Source organism: Schistocerca gregaria, chromosome X (assembly GCF_023897955.1).
Source record: "Schistocerca gregaria isolate iqSchGreg1 chromosome X, iqSchGreg1.2, whole genome shotgun sequence".
Classification (NCBI taxonomy): domain Eukaryota; kingdom Metazoa; phylum Arthropoda; class Insecta; order Orthoptera; family Acrididae; genus Schistocerca; species Schistocerca gregaria.
In genome coordinates, this window is record NC_064931.1 from 148,605,456 (window position 1) to 148,624,704 (window position 19,249).

At 40.0% G+C, this 19,249-nt stretch overlaps 1 protein-coding gene across 2 annotated transcripts in view; it reads right to left on the reverse strand.

Annotated features, from left to right (window-relative positions):
- Positions 1-19,249, reverse strand: part of LOC126298637 (uncharacterized) — a 247,974-nt gene that overhangs the window by 109,273 nt on the left and 119,452 nt on the right. For both annotated transcript variants that reach the window (XM_049990048.1, XM_049990047.1), the window contains exons 10-11: positions 14,628-14,786; positions 11,507-11,590 (exon numbers count right to left, since the gene is read on the reverse strand). In XM_049990048.1, the coding sequence (XP_049846005.1) occupies positions 11,507-11,590; positions 14,628-14,786 (243 nt within the window). The remainder of the gene's footprint in view (positions 1-11,506; positions 11,591-14,627; positions 14,787-19,249) is intronic.

Here is a 19,249-nt window from a genome sequence, read left to right on the forward strand (position 1 = left end):
CGCTGCGGTCCGGTCCCAGGTCGACGGGCACCTGCACCTTCCGCCGACCACTGGTGACAACATCAATGTACTGTGGAGACCTCACGCCCCACGTGTTGAGCAATTCGGCGGTACGTCCACCCGGCCTCCCACATGCCCACTATACGCCCTCGCTCAAAGTCCATCAACTGCACATACGGTTCACGTCCACACTGTCGCGGCATGCTACCAGTGTTAAAGACTGCGATGGAGCTCCGTATGCCACGGCAAACTGGCTGACACTGACGGCGGGCGATGCACAAATGCTGCGCAGCTAGCGCCATTCGACAGCCAACACCGCGGTTCCTGGTGTGTCCGCTGTGCCGTGCGTGTGATCATTGCTTGTACAGCCCTCTCGCAGTGTCCGGAGCAAGTATGGTGGGTCTGACACACCGGTGTCAATGTGTTCTTTTTTCCATTTCCAGGAGTGTATTATGTACGAGTTTAGTAAGTTTTACTTTCTTGTGAATAACAGCAGCAGAACATGAGTTTGAAAACAATGCAATATGAATTCAGTTTGCAATTTATTGGGTAAAATTTTGAAACACGTTGGGAGGATGAAAGTAAAGGAACTTGATGCACCCAGATTTAATGTAAACACAAATCAAGAACAAAAACAGTGTAAATCCAGGCAAGGGTATACATTCAATTTTAACAGAGCAATGTACAATGCAGTTTCAAGGATATCCAGAGCCATGGAAACGCGGTATGTGCTGAATTTGTGTCTATGGTTTCTACTCATTATTCTCAAGTATAAGAGGCAACACCCATATGTTTCTCCAGTTCCATAACAAATCTGATCTTGTGGCATACACATTTAAGTCTCATCAACATTTTATTCGCCTCTTGAAGAGATTCATTAAATATAATGAATGTATCACTGACATAACACCTACTGTATACAACCCAACTTGTTGTCTGATTGCACTTCTCACAAAATTAAGTCTAGTTTACATGATGACACTAGGTTGCAGGCAACTGCACTACCGGCCAATGTGCATACGGGCCGTGTGTTTGCGCAACTCGTTGGTGGTACTAAACAGTTTCAGCGTGTTCCAACTTTGGCGACACTAGTTGCATGAGTTTTGAAGTTATATGTTCGTAGAGTGTAGACAAACTGAAATATGAAGTTCAGAACAGAGAATAATGTTTACTTTTTGGATATATATGCTTTGCATAGGTGTTTGTGGGATTTCAGTGATGCTGGTTACAAAAATAAGCAACATATTGCAGCTCCTGAGACTGGTTGCAATGAATTTATTAAATTAGGAACTCATGTACAACTGAATTAAGAAAAATGCATGCAAATGTAATTCTAGCTGAAGAAATGCTCTTGTCTACAAGACTAAAAACCCATAATTTGAGTTGGCCCACTCTTTTTTGTTAAGGAATATTGTTGACAGGAGGGAAGGCTGCGCAAATCAAGAAGCTACACTGTTTATTCAATATTCATCTATTTAAAACATCACAGCAGTGATCCCCATTCATAAATGTTTGAATTTTGAAATATTGCCACTGTACAGATCTACCTTCAAGAGAGTAGTTTGCAAGTTATTCTCTTCTTAATGCAGCCTGCTTCCAATATTTACTGCTGTTAATGCTAATAATTATTACAGTTAATAATTATTGGTGTTAATGAAAAAGCATCATCATCAACTTAAACCGCATCTTATAGCATGCCGAGTGCATGCAATGTGATATGTAATTTCAGTCCTGGTGACAGTGCTTTTTGCATTACAATATCTTTATTACTTACCGCATAATTAACTCTCTTTAGAAGAAACGTTAACAGTTCTGGTGACATTCTAAGGTAATTAAAAGAACTTCTTGGGTCTTCCATTACAAATTATTTCAGCAAGGATGCTGAGCAACTGAGCTGACGACTTTTCTTCATCCACTCACAAATCAAAACACGTTTTCTCTCTCTCTCTCTCTCTCTCTCTCTCTCTCTCTCTCTCTCTCTCTTCTTATGCAACGATGCCATGCAACAAGCTTTAACTCCGTGCGACGTGCAGCTGCCAAAACTTTCATTTCAGACACGACTCAGGAACCGACAAAACAATGAAGCTGAAGTATATACTGGTTTTTCCGTGTCTACCGTCAAATATGAAACCATTTATGTGCAACTCATTCCACACAACGAGTGGCACAATCCAATGTCGTTGTGTAAACTAGGCTTTAATTCTTGTACCCTCACCCGGTGCACACAGAATTATGACATTTTCAAAAAGATTTGCCATCTATCATTTGGAGATTGATGACATTCTTCCTGTGTGTGGCACCACCGAAGTATTGTATTGATGAGCTTTGTTTGACTTTTAAAAGAGTGCAAACTTCTCCATGTTAATTAGTTCAGTGGATGCTGTTCTCTCCAACAGTTTGTCCTACAGATTAAATACACCAAAGGAGAAGGCAATGTAGATCCATATACTTGTTAAGAATGACAGACTGTATGGAAGAAAGCAAAAGGACAAATGAGTTAAAAGGACACTTCTAGAGCTTATATATATGAAAAATGTTACAATTGAAAAGAAGAGGAGATGTGTGAGCATATAGTTAGGACAGTTATGTTCTCTATGACAAAGTATTGTTTCGCAGAAGAAAAGAAGACTCTTTACACTGGGAGAATGGGCAGACCCATCAATGATTAAATTAGTCTGAGATATGGCCACTCCACGGTACGAAAATGTTGAGAAAAATTGAAAAGGGTCACAGTATATAAGGACATTGATACAATTAAGTCAAAGAATTAGCAACTGTGACCAGTGCCAAAAAGTGAAGTTAATGAATCACATATCTCAGCAGAATATTCTGCTGATTGATGTGTAACGCCTAGAGTGCTTGTAACGCATGTAGGTACATCACAGTATGTGTATGTTGTGTACAGTCATTGTGTTGATAAATGAATGAACAGGGTAGCACTAGCTTTTTACATAGCAAATACCTTCTTTTCAAGGGATTATAAACATAACAGTATTATACACTAGTAACTAATCAATCAACTGGGGTTGTGCTGTTTTTAACAGACTGGTGTTAGTAAAACACGTTCAATATTCTTGTAAAATTGGTCCATGGAATAATAAAATTAGGTTGCAATTGGTATATATTTATTTTATGTGACATGCACTTCTTCTCATTATAGTCCATCAAGTGAAATCTTTTATATGCCACTGTCATTTTTATGACAGAAGTGAGTAGTCACATGGTGCTGATGTACAGTATTTGTCAATTTTTTTGTTGTTTTTCTTTCCGAGCAGGCTTTTACTTATTTCTAGACGTCAACTTACATTCATAACCTGCAAACCACAGCGAAAAGCATAGTCAGAGGAAACCTTCTAGTGCGCCATGTATTTCGATTTCTTCCTAATCCATTTGCTTATGGAGTGCAGGAAAGATGGCTGCATAAATGCCTTTGTGCAAGCAGTGTTTAGTTTGCTCTTGTCTTCAATGTCCCATTGAGATGCTTTCATATATTCCTGGCATCATCACTTAATATTGGTTTTTGGAACTTATTAAGTGAGCTTTCACACAATAATTCACATCTATCATTGAGCACCTGCAAGATTAGGTTTTTCGTTTTTTCTATCATGCACACCTTTGGTTCAAAGAAACCGGTGACTGTTAGTGCTGCCTTACCTCATATACATTCAATATCTTGTTATTTCTGCCTGGCTGAGTCCCACAAACTTGAACAATATTTTGGGATGGGTAACATGAGAGTTTTGTATGAATTCTCCTTCATAGATTGACTGTATTTTCCCAGTATCCCATCAATAAACTGAAGTGTGTCACCTGCTTTGCTACAACTGATCTTATGTGACTTATTCCGTTTCATATCCCCACAAACTGTTACATTCACATATGAGATGACTGATTTCAATTCTAACTTATTATTTTAGTCATGAGGTACTAGTTTTTTTGTGTTTTGTGAAGTGCAGAAATTTCCATTTCTCAACATTTAAAGCAAAATTGCCAAACTTTTCACCACTTTGGAATCTTATGAAGATCAGACTGAATATTCATGCAGTATTTCTCAGGTTCGACTTCACGACAGAAAACTTTACCATCTACAAAAAGTCTGAGGTTATTAATAATATTGTCTGTCAGACTATTAATACACAACATGAACAGCAAGGGCCCCAAAAACTTCCCTGTGGCATGCCTGAAGTTACTTCTACATGACTTTTCATCCAACTAACATGCTATGCCCTCTCTACCAAGAAATCCTCAATCCAGTCACAAATTTTCTTTGATACCCCATACAAGGGCACCCATACCCAGAGGCAAGGGAGAATCTCCCCCATCTCTCAGGGACAGGATAACTATAGTGTAGTCACATGTTTTTTCTTCTGAGAAAATGATTGTACCTGATGTAGTACTAAGTCAAGTGCTTTTCTGAGGTCAAGAAATACTGCATTTACCTGATAACCTTGATCATGGCATTCAGGATGTGATATGAGAAAAGTAACAGTAGGCTTTTACATGACTTCTATGTTGGTAAGCAGGCTCACGATACCTCAAGGCATGTGAGCTGAGAACTACTGCAGCTAAGAGATGTCAATGATATTTGATGTTGGTTTTGTGGACTACTTCAAGTACTCTTCTTGTAGGTGGGTGTGAACTGTGCTTTCTTTCAATTACTGGGTATATTTTTGTTTTATTTTATTCATTTCTCCCAAGGCACGTACAGCATCTATATTAGTAAACAAGTATTCCGAAACCTGGGGCACAGTACCCAGATCCATTTTCAGGTTGCCTATCTAAATTCTTACAGGGGAAACAAACTTCTGATTTTGAATATTTTGTGTAGTTATTGTCCAAATTTAAAAATTTAAAATGCTGTCTTAGCCTACTCATCAAGCAATATAACCTTGTGAATCCCAACGAACTTTACACATACACTCCTGGAAATTGAAATAAGAACACCGTGAATTCATTGTCACAGGAAGGGGAAACTTTATTGACACATTTCCGGGGTCAGATACATCACATGATCACACTGACAGAACCACAGGCACATAGACACAGTCAACAGAGCATGCACAATGTCGGCACTAGTACAGTGTATATCCACCTTTCGCAGCAATGCAGGCTGCTATTCTCCCATGGAGACGATCGTAGAGATGCTGGATGTAGTCCTGTGGAACGGCTTGCCATGCCATTTCCACCTGGCACCTCAGTTGGACCAGCGTTCGTGCTGGACGTGCAGACCGCGTGAGACAACGCTTCATCCAGTCCCAAACATGCTCAATGGGGGACAGATCCAGAGATCTTGCTGGCCAGGGTAGTTGACTTACACCTTCTATGGCACGTTGGGTGGCACAGGATACATGCGGACGTGCATTGTCCTGTTGGAACAGCAAGTTCCCTTGCCGGTCTAGGAATGGTAGAACGATGGGTTCGATGACGGTTTGGATGTACCGTGCACTATTCAGTGTCCCCTCGACGATCACCAGAGGTGTACGGCCAGTGTAGGAGATCGCTCCCCACACCATGATGCCGGGTGTTGGCCCTGTGTGCCTCGGTCGTATACAGTCCTGATTGTGGCGCTCACCTGCACGGCGCCAAACACGCATACGACCATCATTGGCACCAAGGCAGAAGCGACTCTCATCGCTAAAGACGACATGTCTCCATTCGTCCCTCCATTCATGCCTGTCGCGACACCACTGGAGGCGGGCTGCACGATGTTGGGGTGTGAGCGGAAGACGGCCTAACGGTGTGCGGGACCGTAGCCCAGCTTCATGGAGACGGTTGCGAATGGTCCTCGGCGATACCCCAGGAGCAACAGTGTCCCTAATTTGCTGGGAAGTGGCGATGCGGTCCCCTACGGCACTGCGTAGGATCCTATGGTCTTGGCGTGCATCCGTGCGTCTCTGCGGTCCGGTCCCAGGTTGACGGGCACCTGCACCTTCCGCCGACCACTGGCGACAACATCAATGTACTGTGGAGACCTCACACCCCACGTGTTGAGTAATTCGGCGGTATGTCCACCCGGCCTCCCGCATGCCCACTATACGCCCTCGCTCAAAGTCCGTTAACTGCACATACGGTTCACGTCCACGCTGTCGCGGCATGCTACCAGTGTTAAAGACTGCGATGGAGTTCCGAATGCCACGGCAAACTGGCTGACACTGACGGCGGCGGTGCACAAATGCTGCGCAGCTAGCGCCATTCGACAGCCAACACCGCGGTTCCTCGTGTGTCCGCTGTGCCGTGCGTGTGATCATTGCTTGTACAGCCCTCTCGCAGTGTCCGGAGCAAGTATGGTGGGTCTGACACACCGATGTCAATGTGTTCTTTTTCCATTTCCAGGAGTGTAATTTAAAACATCTTTGAAACTGCCTGTGTCTGTGTATGTTTTGTACTTAGTTATCAGCTACAGACATAGAGAAGTTAATAATGTGAATGAGAACAGGGCACTGTGGGATATGGAATTCAAGAGGTATCACCACCCCAGCTTATGGAGGAAACTGGTCTGAAAGTTGCAGATGAAATGAAGATGCAAGGTAAGTGGAAATACTAATCATAACTCTGCGAAAAACATAATATTGTGTGATCATATTTACTGAGTACATGACAAATCTTGAATAAACAGTCATTTCTCACAAAAACCTATTACTATTGACTTGACATTGGCTTCTTTGGGGAGAGGGAGAGAGAGAGAGAGAGAGAGAGAGAGAGAGAGAGAGAGAGAGAGAGAGAGAGATGTGAAAATGCCAATATTATCTCAAATTACTTGGTCTGTTTTCTTCACTATTCCCCAACCATAAAGTCTGACATTCTAAATTAATATAATGGTGTTCTGAAAGAAGGATTGTTTGCCACATACCTGCAACAAACAATGGCATATGCTGTTTGACTTTTTCCCAGTGTAGTAAATATTTTTGAGATTGTAGCAATTTGCGTTGAATGGTATCACTAACATTATACAATATTTTCATGGAGCACCTGCTTATGACCTTCGCAAGATGAAGGTTACTATCAACATCGTTGTCTGAAGATCACCTGCAGATGCCCATGGAAACATTACATAGTTTCAGTGACACCATATAATGCAACACCCAACAATCTCTATAATAATGATATGGCTAAATAATGTAACACACTATTACTTGTTGATGTTATTTGTGACTGGGTGACGCTTATTATTTGTATTGTTTAAAATTTCTTGCCCAGCTATGAACTTTCACTTTCATTTATTTCAGCTGCTGTGGCAGAGAAGAAACGGCATTGCTTAAGGGATGTTTTTAGCAGAGAATACAACAAATTTCTACAAGGAGTGGAGACAAGACACTTGTAGAGGAGATTACTTCATGGCCACACTTTGAAACTATGCTATTCCTGAAGGACATTACTGAACATAGAAAGCTCCATGGTGCTGTTTCTCCTTCCAAGAAACTGATATCATGTATTGTTGACTTTGAAGTAGAAAGCAACGTTGTATCTGATATATCACAAGGAGAACATGCATCTACTACATCATATGCATCTTCAACAAGCAATCTTCCATCATTCCAACAGCTCACTCATGGTTCGTAGCCAATGTATTGTTTTGTCATCAATTTTTGTGCCAAGAAGCATGGAAGCTCTGCCTAACCCATCGACATGAAATGTCAGCAACAAACTCAAACCACAGCCAGATATATATGATGACTCATTCCTTGCAATAGAGCAGGAAAAGTTGAAATCATTTGCAGCAATGCTGCTTTGAAGGAATAAGTGATTACATGTTTTTAATGAGCTTGCAACAATTTTAAAGGACACACCTATCTACAAAAAGCTTGCAGTTCATCATAAACTGCAACAAGCTCTTCTACGTGAAGAACCATCTGCTGTGCTTACCAATGTCATATGGTATATTATATCTTCTCAATCATCAAGCAGTGCATGTCATGCATACACACTGACTGGGAGTAACTTTTTTTTTAAGAAAAACAGTCTACTTGATGATACAGTGATAAAAACACTACAGTTGTTCACTAACTTGATGCAATTAAGTGGTCCATATGCCTATGTGGCCACCTACCTGTCAAATTTCTCAGACAACAGCACAGACTCTTAAATAAAATGTTTTATCTATTGTGTACACAATGTATGTAGGTACTACAATGAGCTATCCATTGTTTTACATTTTTTTGTAAACTACTTTGTAATAAAGTTTGGAAATGTTGTTAAGCAAGTTATCTCTATGTTAAACCAAAACATTCCTCAAGTTGTATAATTTCCCTGTAAGTCTATCATTTTGTAATTGCAAGCTGAATAGCTGTAAAAATACACTGAAATGCCTCCGTCTTCATCATGTAGTAGCTGAAAAATTTTTCCCTGTCTTTCTCTTCAGTTCTGCATGGTAGTGATGAAATTCTTCTCGTCAATTGCATTTGCTTAGTATAAGACTAACCCAATATCCCTTTTACTTCAATTGTTTCTTTGTATCACAAGGTATGCATTTTCTAGAATGTACCAATCAATCATTATCCATTGTCCAACAAAGAAGTTTAGTTGCCTCATGAACTGACTGGCAGCCAGCCATGTGTCAGATTTTACTCGGCTGCAGTGGATGAGCTTCAGTAGTCGGTCGTAGTTGTATGACAATATGGATAACATGTTATCGGATGAATATGGCCCCAGTGGATGTCCAGGCTAAGGAGATGTTAGGTTTGACGGATGCTGAGGTGTTTCTATTTTTCATTCTAGCATGTCTGGTTAGATGAAGTCTGTCTGATGACACAATACCAACAGGACAATGTTTTTTGCTTTGCTGTTTTAGGACTTCATATAGGAAATTATTATGGCTTTCTCTATAGAGAAACCTTAGCAAAAGTCAAAGTGAGAGGAAGTTAACAATCTCTATTATGAAAAACAAATTGTTTTCTAATTTATGCAACTTTCTCATGTTTAGAAAAGATTGGAAGTAGTTAAGTGGGTCTTATACCCATTTTTATGTATGGGTGCACTATTGCATATTTATGTCTGTTAGGAAAAATGCATCACATCTCTAATTCCAAAAACAGCTCATTACTCTTCCATCTGGTGATGCAGTTAGACCCTGATGTCCTCCTTCCCCCCACCCCCCTCCCCATTGGTTGAGTCCTAGTGATGAAGCTCTTTCTAGATTTCAATCAACAGAACTACAGCTTGATGATTATGCACTGGATGATTGGAATCATTACCCTACTTTATTTGCTCCACGTCGGCAACGACTGCGCTGTTGGCTTTTCACAAACACGGGTTGGGGGTTTATTCAAACAATCTAGACAGTTTGGCGTTCGTACTTGGCTTTCAACATCCTAACAAGATTCAAACAGACAGAGTCACAAGCTGCACTACCAACCTTCTTGGTGTGAGCAGAACCTCTCCATAAATGTGAAGTGTACTCTGCAGCTGATACGCATTCCTTGAACTGACCTTCTGCCTAATGTTATGGCAATTTTTCTTATAGTACAGTGAGTGGTCTAGAATTACAGCCAAATAATCAGATTTTGGGTAATGTTGAAGTTGTCAGCCTTGCAAAGTGATGTCCAATTTGTACTGGTCTTCTCCATTCTATAAGTAAAATGCATGCACCTGAGTCTCACTGGGATCAGGCCTTGGGTGGCTGACCTCTAAAGGCCAACTGTATCCAATGATGAACTTAACTTTTCTTCCATGTCTTCAAGCATCTTCGCTTGGGGTGCCACTGCTGTATTGTCAACATAGACGAAATGCCAGGAGTGTTACAAAATGGACTGATCACAGGTGTAAATATTAAAAAGTGCAGGAGTGAGCACAATGCCTTCTGGTAGGCCATGGTTTTGTATGCACCATCTGATCTTCTTACTCAGGAGAAAGACCCAACATCTTCTATTATGCGTGGGAAGTGTGTTAGCTGGTAATCAATGGTGAGCTGGTAAATTTTCTTCAGCATCTTTCTGTGATTGATAATGGCATTTGTAGTTGTTAGTTCAACAGACACAACTCGAGTTATCTTACCCCATTCAATGAGCTGAGTGGGGTTCTTTATATGACTGCAGCACCATTTTACAGATTGAAAACCAGCTTGTTGAGGAATAGATTTCCTTTAATTATACTGGAAATTCAGTTAAGAATAAGTGTTTGAAGGTCTTCACACAGTGGCACAACAATGATACCGGACAAAAGCTTTTAGGCTCCTTACAAGGTTTAAGCAATACAATCACTCATGCTCCTTCAGAACCTGGAAACATACAGCGTAGCTACACACTCATTCATTAACTTAAACAGCCACTGCAGGATGATCCATCCAAACTTCTTGAGCTGTTCTACTCTGAGACCTTTCATGACAAGAGCTTTATAAAATTTCGAAGTAAAGACGGCAGATACCAGTTCATTCAAGGAGAAAGACTCTGTTTGAACTAGAATTCAAGCAAACTAACTGCTCTGAGCTTACTGTTGTCTAGGTGATGGTCATATCCATTGCTGTCAGTTCAAGAAGTAGGATACTTCATCCAATTTCCTGAAGGCGCATAATAAGTAAGTGTTAAGATGTTGATGGGACAAGCTAGTTCAGATCACTGAGCTAAGAAGAACTGTTTGCAATAAAATAACTGACTCTATTAAAATAAATATCCTAAGTATCTGTTGTTTGAGCAAACTGTGAACATAAATTGGATACTACCTTGTCACTATGAGCAAAGTACAGTGCCAAGCCCCCTAAAAAACTGAAGTCCTTAGACTGATACTTGTTCCCCCATACAGAGTAGACAACACCAAAGTTTCTAAGTCTTGGGCAGTAATGTTCAAATTAAATCACTGTCTCCAACAATTCACAAATAAATGGAAGTCCCAACTATTTGCTAAACTGCAAATACATGCAAGTCCCGACTATTCACCACACCACAAATAAATACAAGTCCCAACTGTGGCTATCACAAAAGGGAGGGGGGGGGGGGGTGTTCAAGAAATCACAAGGTAAAGTCAGTCTTGAAACTGTAACTCACTCTGCACTGCAGGAGAGACCCATGGAGCATTGTACTCTTCAAAATTATGTGTACTGTTGCCTGCAGCCCCAATTACAAGATCTTCTTCACCAAGATCTTTTCCTACAAATCCTTACCATTTTTATACAATATTACATACTTACGGAAAGAATATTTTTCCATGAGATTAGCACTGTGAAATATGTGTGATATTCATTTAAAGAAAATTTATCACCAATAAGTTTCTTCTTGCAATGCTTTATCAAAGGCTGAAAATTCCTTTTACAATTTTACCTGGTAGTCTCAATGATCTTAAAATTTATATACAATATGTTAAGGCTGCTGATGTAACACAGATTGTACTACCACTAGTTCTCAAGAAATTAATGTCTATAATTTACTCTTGTAGCCCATGCGCCACAAAATTTCTACATTTTTCAACATCCTACTTTCCTAGTTATATGAGGTCTCTACTTAAATTTCTACAATGAGGACAATGAGGTCCCTCTTGGCTCTTTACATAAAAGTACGTTTGCAGATAGGTTACCTACCACTTCATCTTGACTAAGAGGTAAAAAATTCTTGACAGGCTCTTCCATAGGAGGAAGAAGCTCCATGAGGCTGCTGAAAACATCCTGTAAATTTGAAAACATATTTGCTTCAGTTGTTGGTAACACATACCATAAAATATTCACAAATTCAAACTGCTTGTAAGTATGCTTTTATTGGCTGTCAAGATGTTTCATATCCATGGGTAAATTATTATGCTGTAGTTTTGCATTTCATTCATTTCTTAGAAGAAAAGTTAGATTCACTGCAGTAGAATGATGACATTTACCCTTTTAATACGGTACTTCAGTATATGATTACCGTATTTACTCTAATCTGAGTCACACTTTTTTTCCGGTTTTTGTAATCCAAAAAACCGCCTGCGGATTATAATCGAGTGCAAAGCAAGTGGAAATTTTGAAAAAATTCCCCATGATTGCACAAGTGGGTAACAATCCGTGAAACACACACAGAGTGAGAACGAACAAAAATTCTCATGACTATACAACTGACCTCACCGTCACAATAAATAACTGTTCTGTGTGTGTGTGTTTGTGTGTGAGAGAGAGCGAGAGCCCTAAAGTGAATGAAAGTTTGATAGCTGAACTGCAGTCATGAACAACTTACCTATGTTGCTAACCACGGCTCATTACCTTTCTATACAGTGTATGGTTGTCTTTTCTGCTACTACATGTTACATTTCATCCAAAATGATCAATTATAAAATTAGAGGATAATCTATTATCAGTTATATTTTTAAAATGGTATACATATAGAGATTAGCTCATATTTGTTGATACCTGTGTCTGTAACATTAACTTGGTTTGGTTAAGCACAACATATATGATGAAGATCATCTCAAGGCCACATCTTGTCAGTGTATTATTAGAAACATCATTAGCTGTTTCCAACAACTTTTCATTTTTGAAGGAATTGGTAGTTTTCCAATATTTAAAAAGAGAATGTGGGATAAACTTCATGATTTTCCTTACTTCAAAAAATGATGTAGAAATACTCTTTATTTCATCAAATTTCCATGTATTGCTTCTACAGTCTGCCACTTCACTCTTTTTAAATAATAGAGCCAATCTCTTCTCTCATATTTCAAAATTAACCATACATAATATTTAAAATAAATTCCCAACTGTGAATAACGACTACCATTAGCTGTAGAATGGAATGACAACAAAGAAAGTTTGTGCGGGACCATGACTCAAACTCAGATTTCCGCTTATCACGAGCGGTCACCTTACCATCTGGCTGTTCGTACGTGACTCATGGCCAGACCCAACTTCCATATGTCATCAACAATGTGTCGATGACCTGTACTCATACACCCATTATGTATATTCCCATACAGGTCAGACATTGTACCTTAAAGTTGCTTGCCCAGTATCGGCAGATAAATACGATTGCAGTGCCTGTGTTATTCTGATTATGGTGCAAAGTTCCTTTGGACATGAGCACTGCGGCGACCACAGCCGATACAAAACATATCAAATAAATTCACAAATGCGAAATAGGACTATCCATAGCTGTAGAATGGAATGACAATAATGAAAATTTGTGCCGGACAGGGCTCAAACCCAGATTACCCACTTATTGCAAGCGGTCGCCTTACCATTTGGCTATCCATGCACAACTCACGACCAGATCCAAACTTCCATATGTCGTTAACTATGCATCTACAATCTGAACTCATAAATCCATTATGTATATTCCTGTACAGGTCAGATGTTGTACTTGAAAGGCACTTGCCCGGTATCAGTAGATAAATTCAATATTGCAATCAAGCGGACATGCGACTCTCAAGTACAACATGACCAGTATGAGAATATACATAATGAATGTATGAGTGCAAGTCATAGACACATGTCAATGACATATGGAAGTTTGGGTCTGGCTCTGAGTGTGCATGGATAGCCAAATGGTAAGGTGACCACTAGTGATAAGCAGAAATCTGGGTTCAAGTACTGGTCCGGCACAAATTTTCATTGTCATCATTCCATTCTACAGCTGATGCTAGTCCTTATTCACAATTGTGAATTTATCTGCAATATTATAGTTTTGAAATATGGGAAAAGAGATTGGCTCTGTTATTTAAAAAGAGTGAAGTGGCAGACTGAAGAAGTAACATATGGAAATTTATTGAAATAAAGAGTATTCCCATATTCTTATTTGAAGTAAGGAAAATCATGAAGTTTATCCCACATTCTCATTTTAAACATTGAAAAACCACCAATTCCCCCAAGAATGAAAAGTTGTTGGAAATAGATGATGATGTTTCCAATAAGACATTGAAAAGATGTGGCCTTGTGATTTGTGATGTTCATCATCACATATGTTGTGTTTAACCAAACCAAGTTAATGTTACACACACTGGTATTAACAAATATGAGGTAATCTCTATATGTATACCATTTTTAAAATATAACTGATAATCGATTATCCTCTAATTTTATAATTGATTATTCTGGATGAGTGGCAGCATTACTTTCAACAAGTTCCCTGAAATGACAGGTTGAAAATTTGTTGAAACATTGCTTCAACACATACTTCAACTCAGCTGATAACCTGGGAAGATTTCATTAGTAAAATTTGCCAATAAAACTGTGTTCTCATATATTGTAAGGTTTCAACTAAGAGTGTGTAAGTACTCATCAGTATGCACATCACATTAGAAACAAATCACATTAGAAACAAGTTCCATCGAGTCCCAGAAATGACAGGTTCAGAAATTGCAGAAACATTGCTTCACGATAATGCCACAACTCAGATGATAACTGGAGAAGATTGTGAGTATCTGCATATCATGAGCTGACAATTAATTTACCATAGGACCTGCATGTATTTGTTAACACCTATTTTTTTGAAGAATAAACAGACTATTGAGGGACTACTATTTTGATAAAAATGAGTAGAAAAATTTATGTCTCATACTAAACCACGAGTGACTAAAAGAATCTATGTTGGTTTTCTGGAGACACTAAATTGAAACATTTAAATTAAAATTCCTTCCCTAACGAGAGTCATTAATTTTGCTGACAGGAAACACACTCAAGAATCAAATTTTTTTGAGATAAATATATCTGATTGACAATGCAGATACATAAATTGACATACCTCATACTCTTTGTGCACATCTACATCCAGATTCTGTCTTGTAAAAGTCAATTCTGTTTGTCTGTCTATGATTGGAACGTGATGCATCACTCTTTCTCTTGGCAAGGAACGCTTCATTCTTTTTCTTGGCCGAGTAACATCTAAATCTTCAGGTCTATGCTGCAAACATTTAACAAGGTGGTACAACAATTATGTCAGATTTTAAAGACATCGTTTTTCATTAACAGCTTAATAAATAACATCCTAAACTTGAGAAAAAGTAGAAACTGTGCTTGTAGTATAAAATCTTACATAATCTGATATGTAACGAACCAGAACATCTCCATTTTCTCTGAGTTCACTCCGTAAGTAAATAAATGCTAGCTCTTTTCCTTTTTGCAGTTCACTTTTAGACAACAATTACCTAATAAATATCAAAATTACTTTACCGGCTATGTACTCTAAATCTTTATTATTCAGACATTAATTTTAAATTCTGTTGGTTCCTATGGTGTATTTAGTTCTGTTGAAAAAATTTTATTTTACAGAAGACCTGGATGCTTAAAATTTTGTTATAATCTGTGCTCTAAACATTTTGACCACACTAATATACTTTTGCTTGGATACTGATTTATACTGACTTAAAGTACCAAGTTTCCTGACTATAAAAATGTCTGATTTAGCCTAATAGGCAGTAATTTGAAAGTTATTAAATTTAAAGAGTTCATTATTTACATAAAAAAGGAATAATGAACACTGCTTAAATTCTACTCCTAAGACTTGCACTTACTTAATTAATAATAAAAACTCATATGAATTTCTGAGAGATACTAGGAAATATGTGTCAATTATGTTACGAACTTAACTTATATTTGCTTAAACTGTATCAAATAAGCCAATCTAAATATTATTTTAGTTTATTCTACAAAACACTTCAGCGTAGATGACAAAACCATGAACAAGGTAGAGATGATTGTAGTTAGGGAAAGTTCTGTTGACGACTTATTATTCCCTGCGTTGCTTCCAGACTCGAGTTTCATCAATACCATAAACAAACTGGACAATCATTCAATTTCTGGATCTCAGCTGCAAATGTAATTTCATTTGTGCCAATCAAGACTGCAAGGCTTCGTATGCAGACACCTTGATTAATGATTTCATGGTTCAACTGGCAACCAATCCAGAGGTCGGCACAGAAGCACTGAAACTGGATAAGCCATCATTGGAGGACATTTTGTGCGTCACTCTTTTGTTTGAAATTGCACCACCACACATTCCATCCCTGCATCACAGACATTGTACAACTCCCAGGTTGCAATACTGTTGTGATTTGTCATTGTCTGACATCTCTATGGCATCAGGAGCCTCCAGTTGACCCTCAATGATGGTCATGGGTGATGCTCCCTTCATGTCCACAGTTTTTATGCCCACTCCTGACCAGACTGTCCAAATCGCTGGGGGTCCTGCAAAAGTTGTGGCAAAGAGGGGCATCTCCGTTCAGTCTGTCAAAGCCGTGCAACCCATCCCACCACATGAGTAAACTGGACAACGTAGATGTCTGCAGTCAGTAGTCCCTCCAGCCAACCCCTTCATGGAGAAATTATTTCTCGTGTTTCACATTCTTTGTCATGATGCCCTTTTCCTGTTGGACACAAGGACCCCCATTTCTTTGATAAAGCAGTCAATGTATGCACAACTAGGTTTTACCTAGTTGTCCTTGCCCTTATGGCATTTAGTGGCCTAGGAGTATAGTTCTGTTCCTCTTCGGGGACAGTTTATGGATCACTGTGGCCTATAAATGTGTTACGAGGCTCATTACGTAATTTGCATTAACCTCCCATCGGCTACCAACAATTCTGGTTTCAACACCTTTATGTTGATTGGGTTTTCCATTACATGGGCCACTCCACTAGCCATCATCAGAAAGTCCAATGGTGCTCTCCGACTATGTGGAGATTTCAAGACTACCATCAATGACGAATCACAGATGGAAACTTATCCTATAACCCCTGGCTGGGAGACCTCTTCACAAAACTTCCTGGAGGTGAATACTACCCCAAGAATGACCTCAATGATGCTTACCTTATGTCACCCTTAGACGAGAAACCCCAGAACACTGTTGTCCAGTAACACACCTTTTGGATTACATAAGTACAAGCGACTCCCATCTGGCATTGCCTCAACCCCCACAATTTCCAAAAATTTCTGAAACAGCTGATGCTGCATATTCTGGCTTGCATGAATTACTTGGATGATACCATTGTTACAAGACATTCCCACCAGGAGCATTTGCAAAACCTCAACTGCCTTTTTATGACTCTCTGGGATACAGCCTGCATTGTTTTTTGGAGAAATGCAGCTTTTTTCAGCCAGAAGTAGAGTAGTTGGGGCACTGAATGAACAAAGAGGGAATCAGGGCCACTGACTGGAATGTTGCCACAATAGATTCCATACCCTGCCTGACAAATTTTCCAGAATTGCAAGTGTTTTTGGGCAAAATCAACTATTATTCCAATTTCTCATCCCATGTGGTTCACACTGTGCAAACCTCAATGAGTGACGTAAAAAGGGTATGCCTTACAAATTGGCCACTGCCTGTGACTGGGCTTTTATTTAAAGGAAAACCATTCCCAGATCCACTTCTTACCTCACATCATTCTCTTCCATTCAGCTATTGGTTTTGGCAGCCAGCACATCTGCCTATGCCATCAGGGCAGTCTTAGCACACAGGAATGCAGCGGGCTCCAAACAGCAAATGACATACGCGTCCAAGACAATAACCCCTACACAGGAAAACAATTCCCAGATCGAAAAAGAGGCACTGGTGACCTGTTTGCCATCAAAAAATTTCATGTCTATCTATTTAGGATGCAGTTAACTCTAATTACAGATCGGAAGCCAGTGGGGGCATTATCTGGATCCTGCTCCAGCCTCCCGGGGGAGACAGCTCAATGCCTCCAGTGCTGGGCATTGTTCCTGAATGCATACAATTACACCATCCTGTATAAGCCCACGGCACAGCATTCCAATGCTGACACATTGTCACATCTATCCACTGGTACAGACCCTGATTTCAGCCAACAGAAGGTCCTCTGCTTCACATCAATAACACGCGGGAACATACATTGGACCATTTCCCCATTACCACTACTTGTGCTGCCGTTGCCATATGCTGGGACTCCACCTTGCGGCAGATCCTTCACTGTATCACCCGTAGTTGGCCATATTACCTGACCCACTGGTTGGTGACTGAGCTCAGTTCCTGAGAACATGTTTCTCACAGGTTCTCATTTGTAGATGATGTCTTTCTTTTGAATGAGACTGGCGTGCACCAGGTTGTCATCCTGGCAGAACTGCAACAATTGGTATTGAGCTTGCTGCACTGGGGACATTGGAGGATGTCGCACTTGATGGAGTTACCTCACCAACATTTTTACTGAGTGGGAATCAATGGTAACATTTCAAGGAAACCCCGTAGCTGTATGGCATGCACCTGGCACCAGACAGAATCTCCATAATCTTTTGGCCCCTGGCCTACCCCCTCCTCCCATTGGGTCACATCCATCTTGATTTTACTGGCCCATTTTTGGGATCGAAGAGCTTGCTCACCGTGGATGCTTACTCAAAGTAGCCACATGTTGTACAAATGATGTCCATCGAGACCAGCCCCACCCTTACAGCCTCATAGCCTTGGCCCTGGTTTCAGCGATCGAAGCATTGCCTTGCACATTGCTCTCTGACAATGGGACACAATTCATGGCATCCACCTCAAATGTTTTCGTAAGGCTACTGGCATAAAATATTTCTGCAATGCTCAATTGGATTCTTCCTTAAATAATGAAGTGGAAAATCTCAATCCGATTTTTAAGAAACAAATGAAAAAAGTTTTTGAATCCTCTGCCACTATGTCAATTTTCACCACATTTCTGAGCACTTATCAAACCAGACAATTGCAGTTCTGTCAAGCTACTCCACGGGCAGCAAATTTGGATCCTCCTTTATCTTCTGATGCTGCCCCAGTAAGAGCCTCACTCCTGTCCCTCCCAGTGTTATGCAGCCGGCACAGCTGTGTGGGCCTGTTCCTACAAGAGCACCGAGGCTTGGACACCAGTAATGGTAATGGAGATCCATGGGCAGCAAGTTATTTCAGTTCAAACACACAAGTGGTTCGAGTTTGTTAATGTGTTCTCTTTTACAGGCAGCCCTTCCACCTAGCAGTTTCACCTATTTCTCTGCTTGGTTCTGACACTTTCACTCATACCCAGCTACTCATGGATATAGCAAAACTGCCTACCATCCACAAACGAAAGCCCTCACAGAAGGCTTTAATAAGACATTTGCAGATATGCTCTCGATGTACGTTGGAGTCAACAGACAAATTGAGATACAATACTGCCATGACCGCTGCATGTAACACTGTACACCTAGACACCACAGACTACATGTTGCTCTTTCTGCTCCATGGTTACAAGAGGGAAATGACAATGGATATCCCATTCCCATTTCAACTGGATGTTACACAGGATGAGTACATGAAACACCTCATCACTAAGACCAAAGAAACAAGACAGCTGGCTCAAATACAGACTCAATGCCCAGGAGAAAGTCCTAGAGTGCTGTAACACCAAGCACCAGCCAGGAAA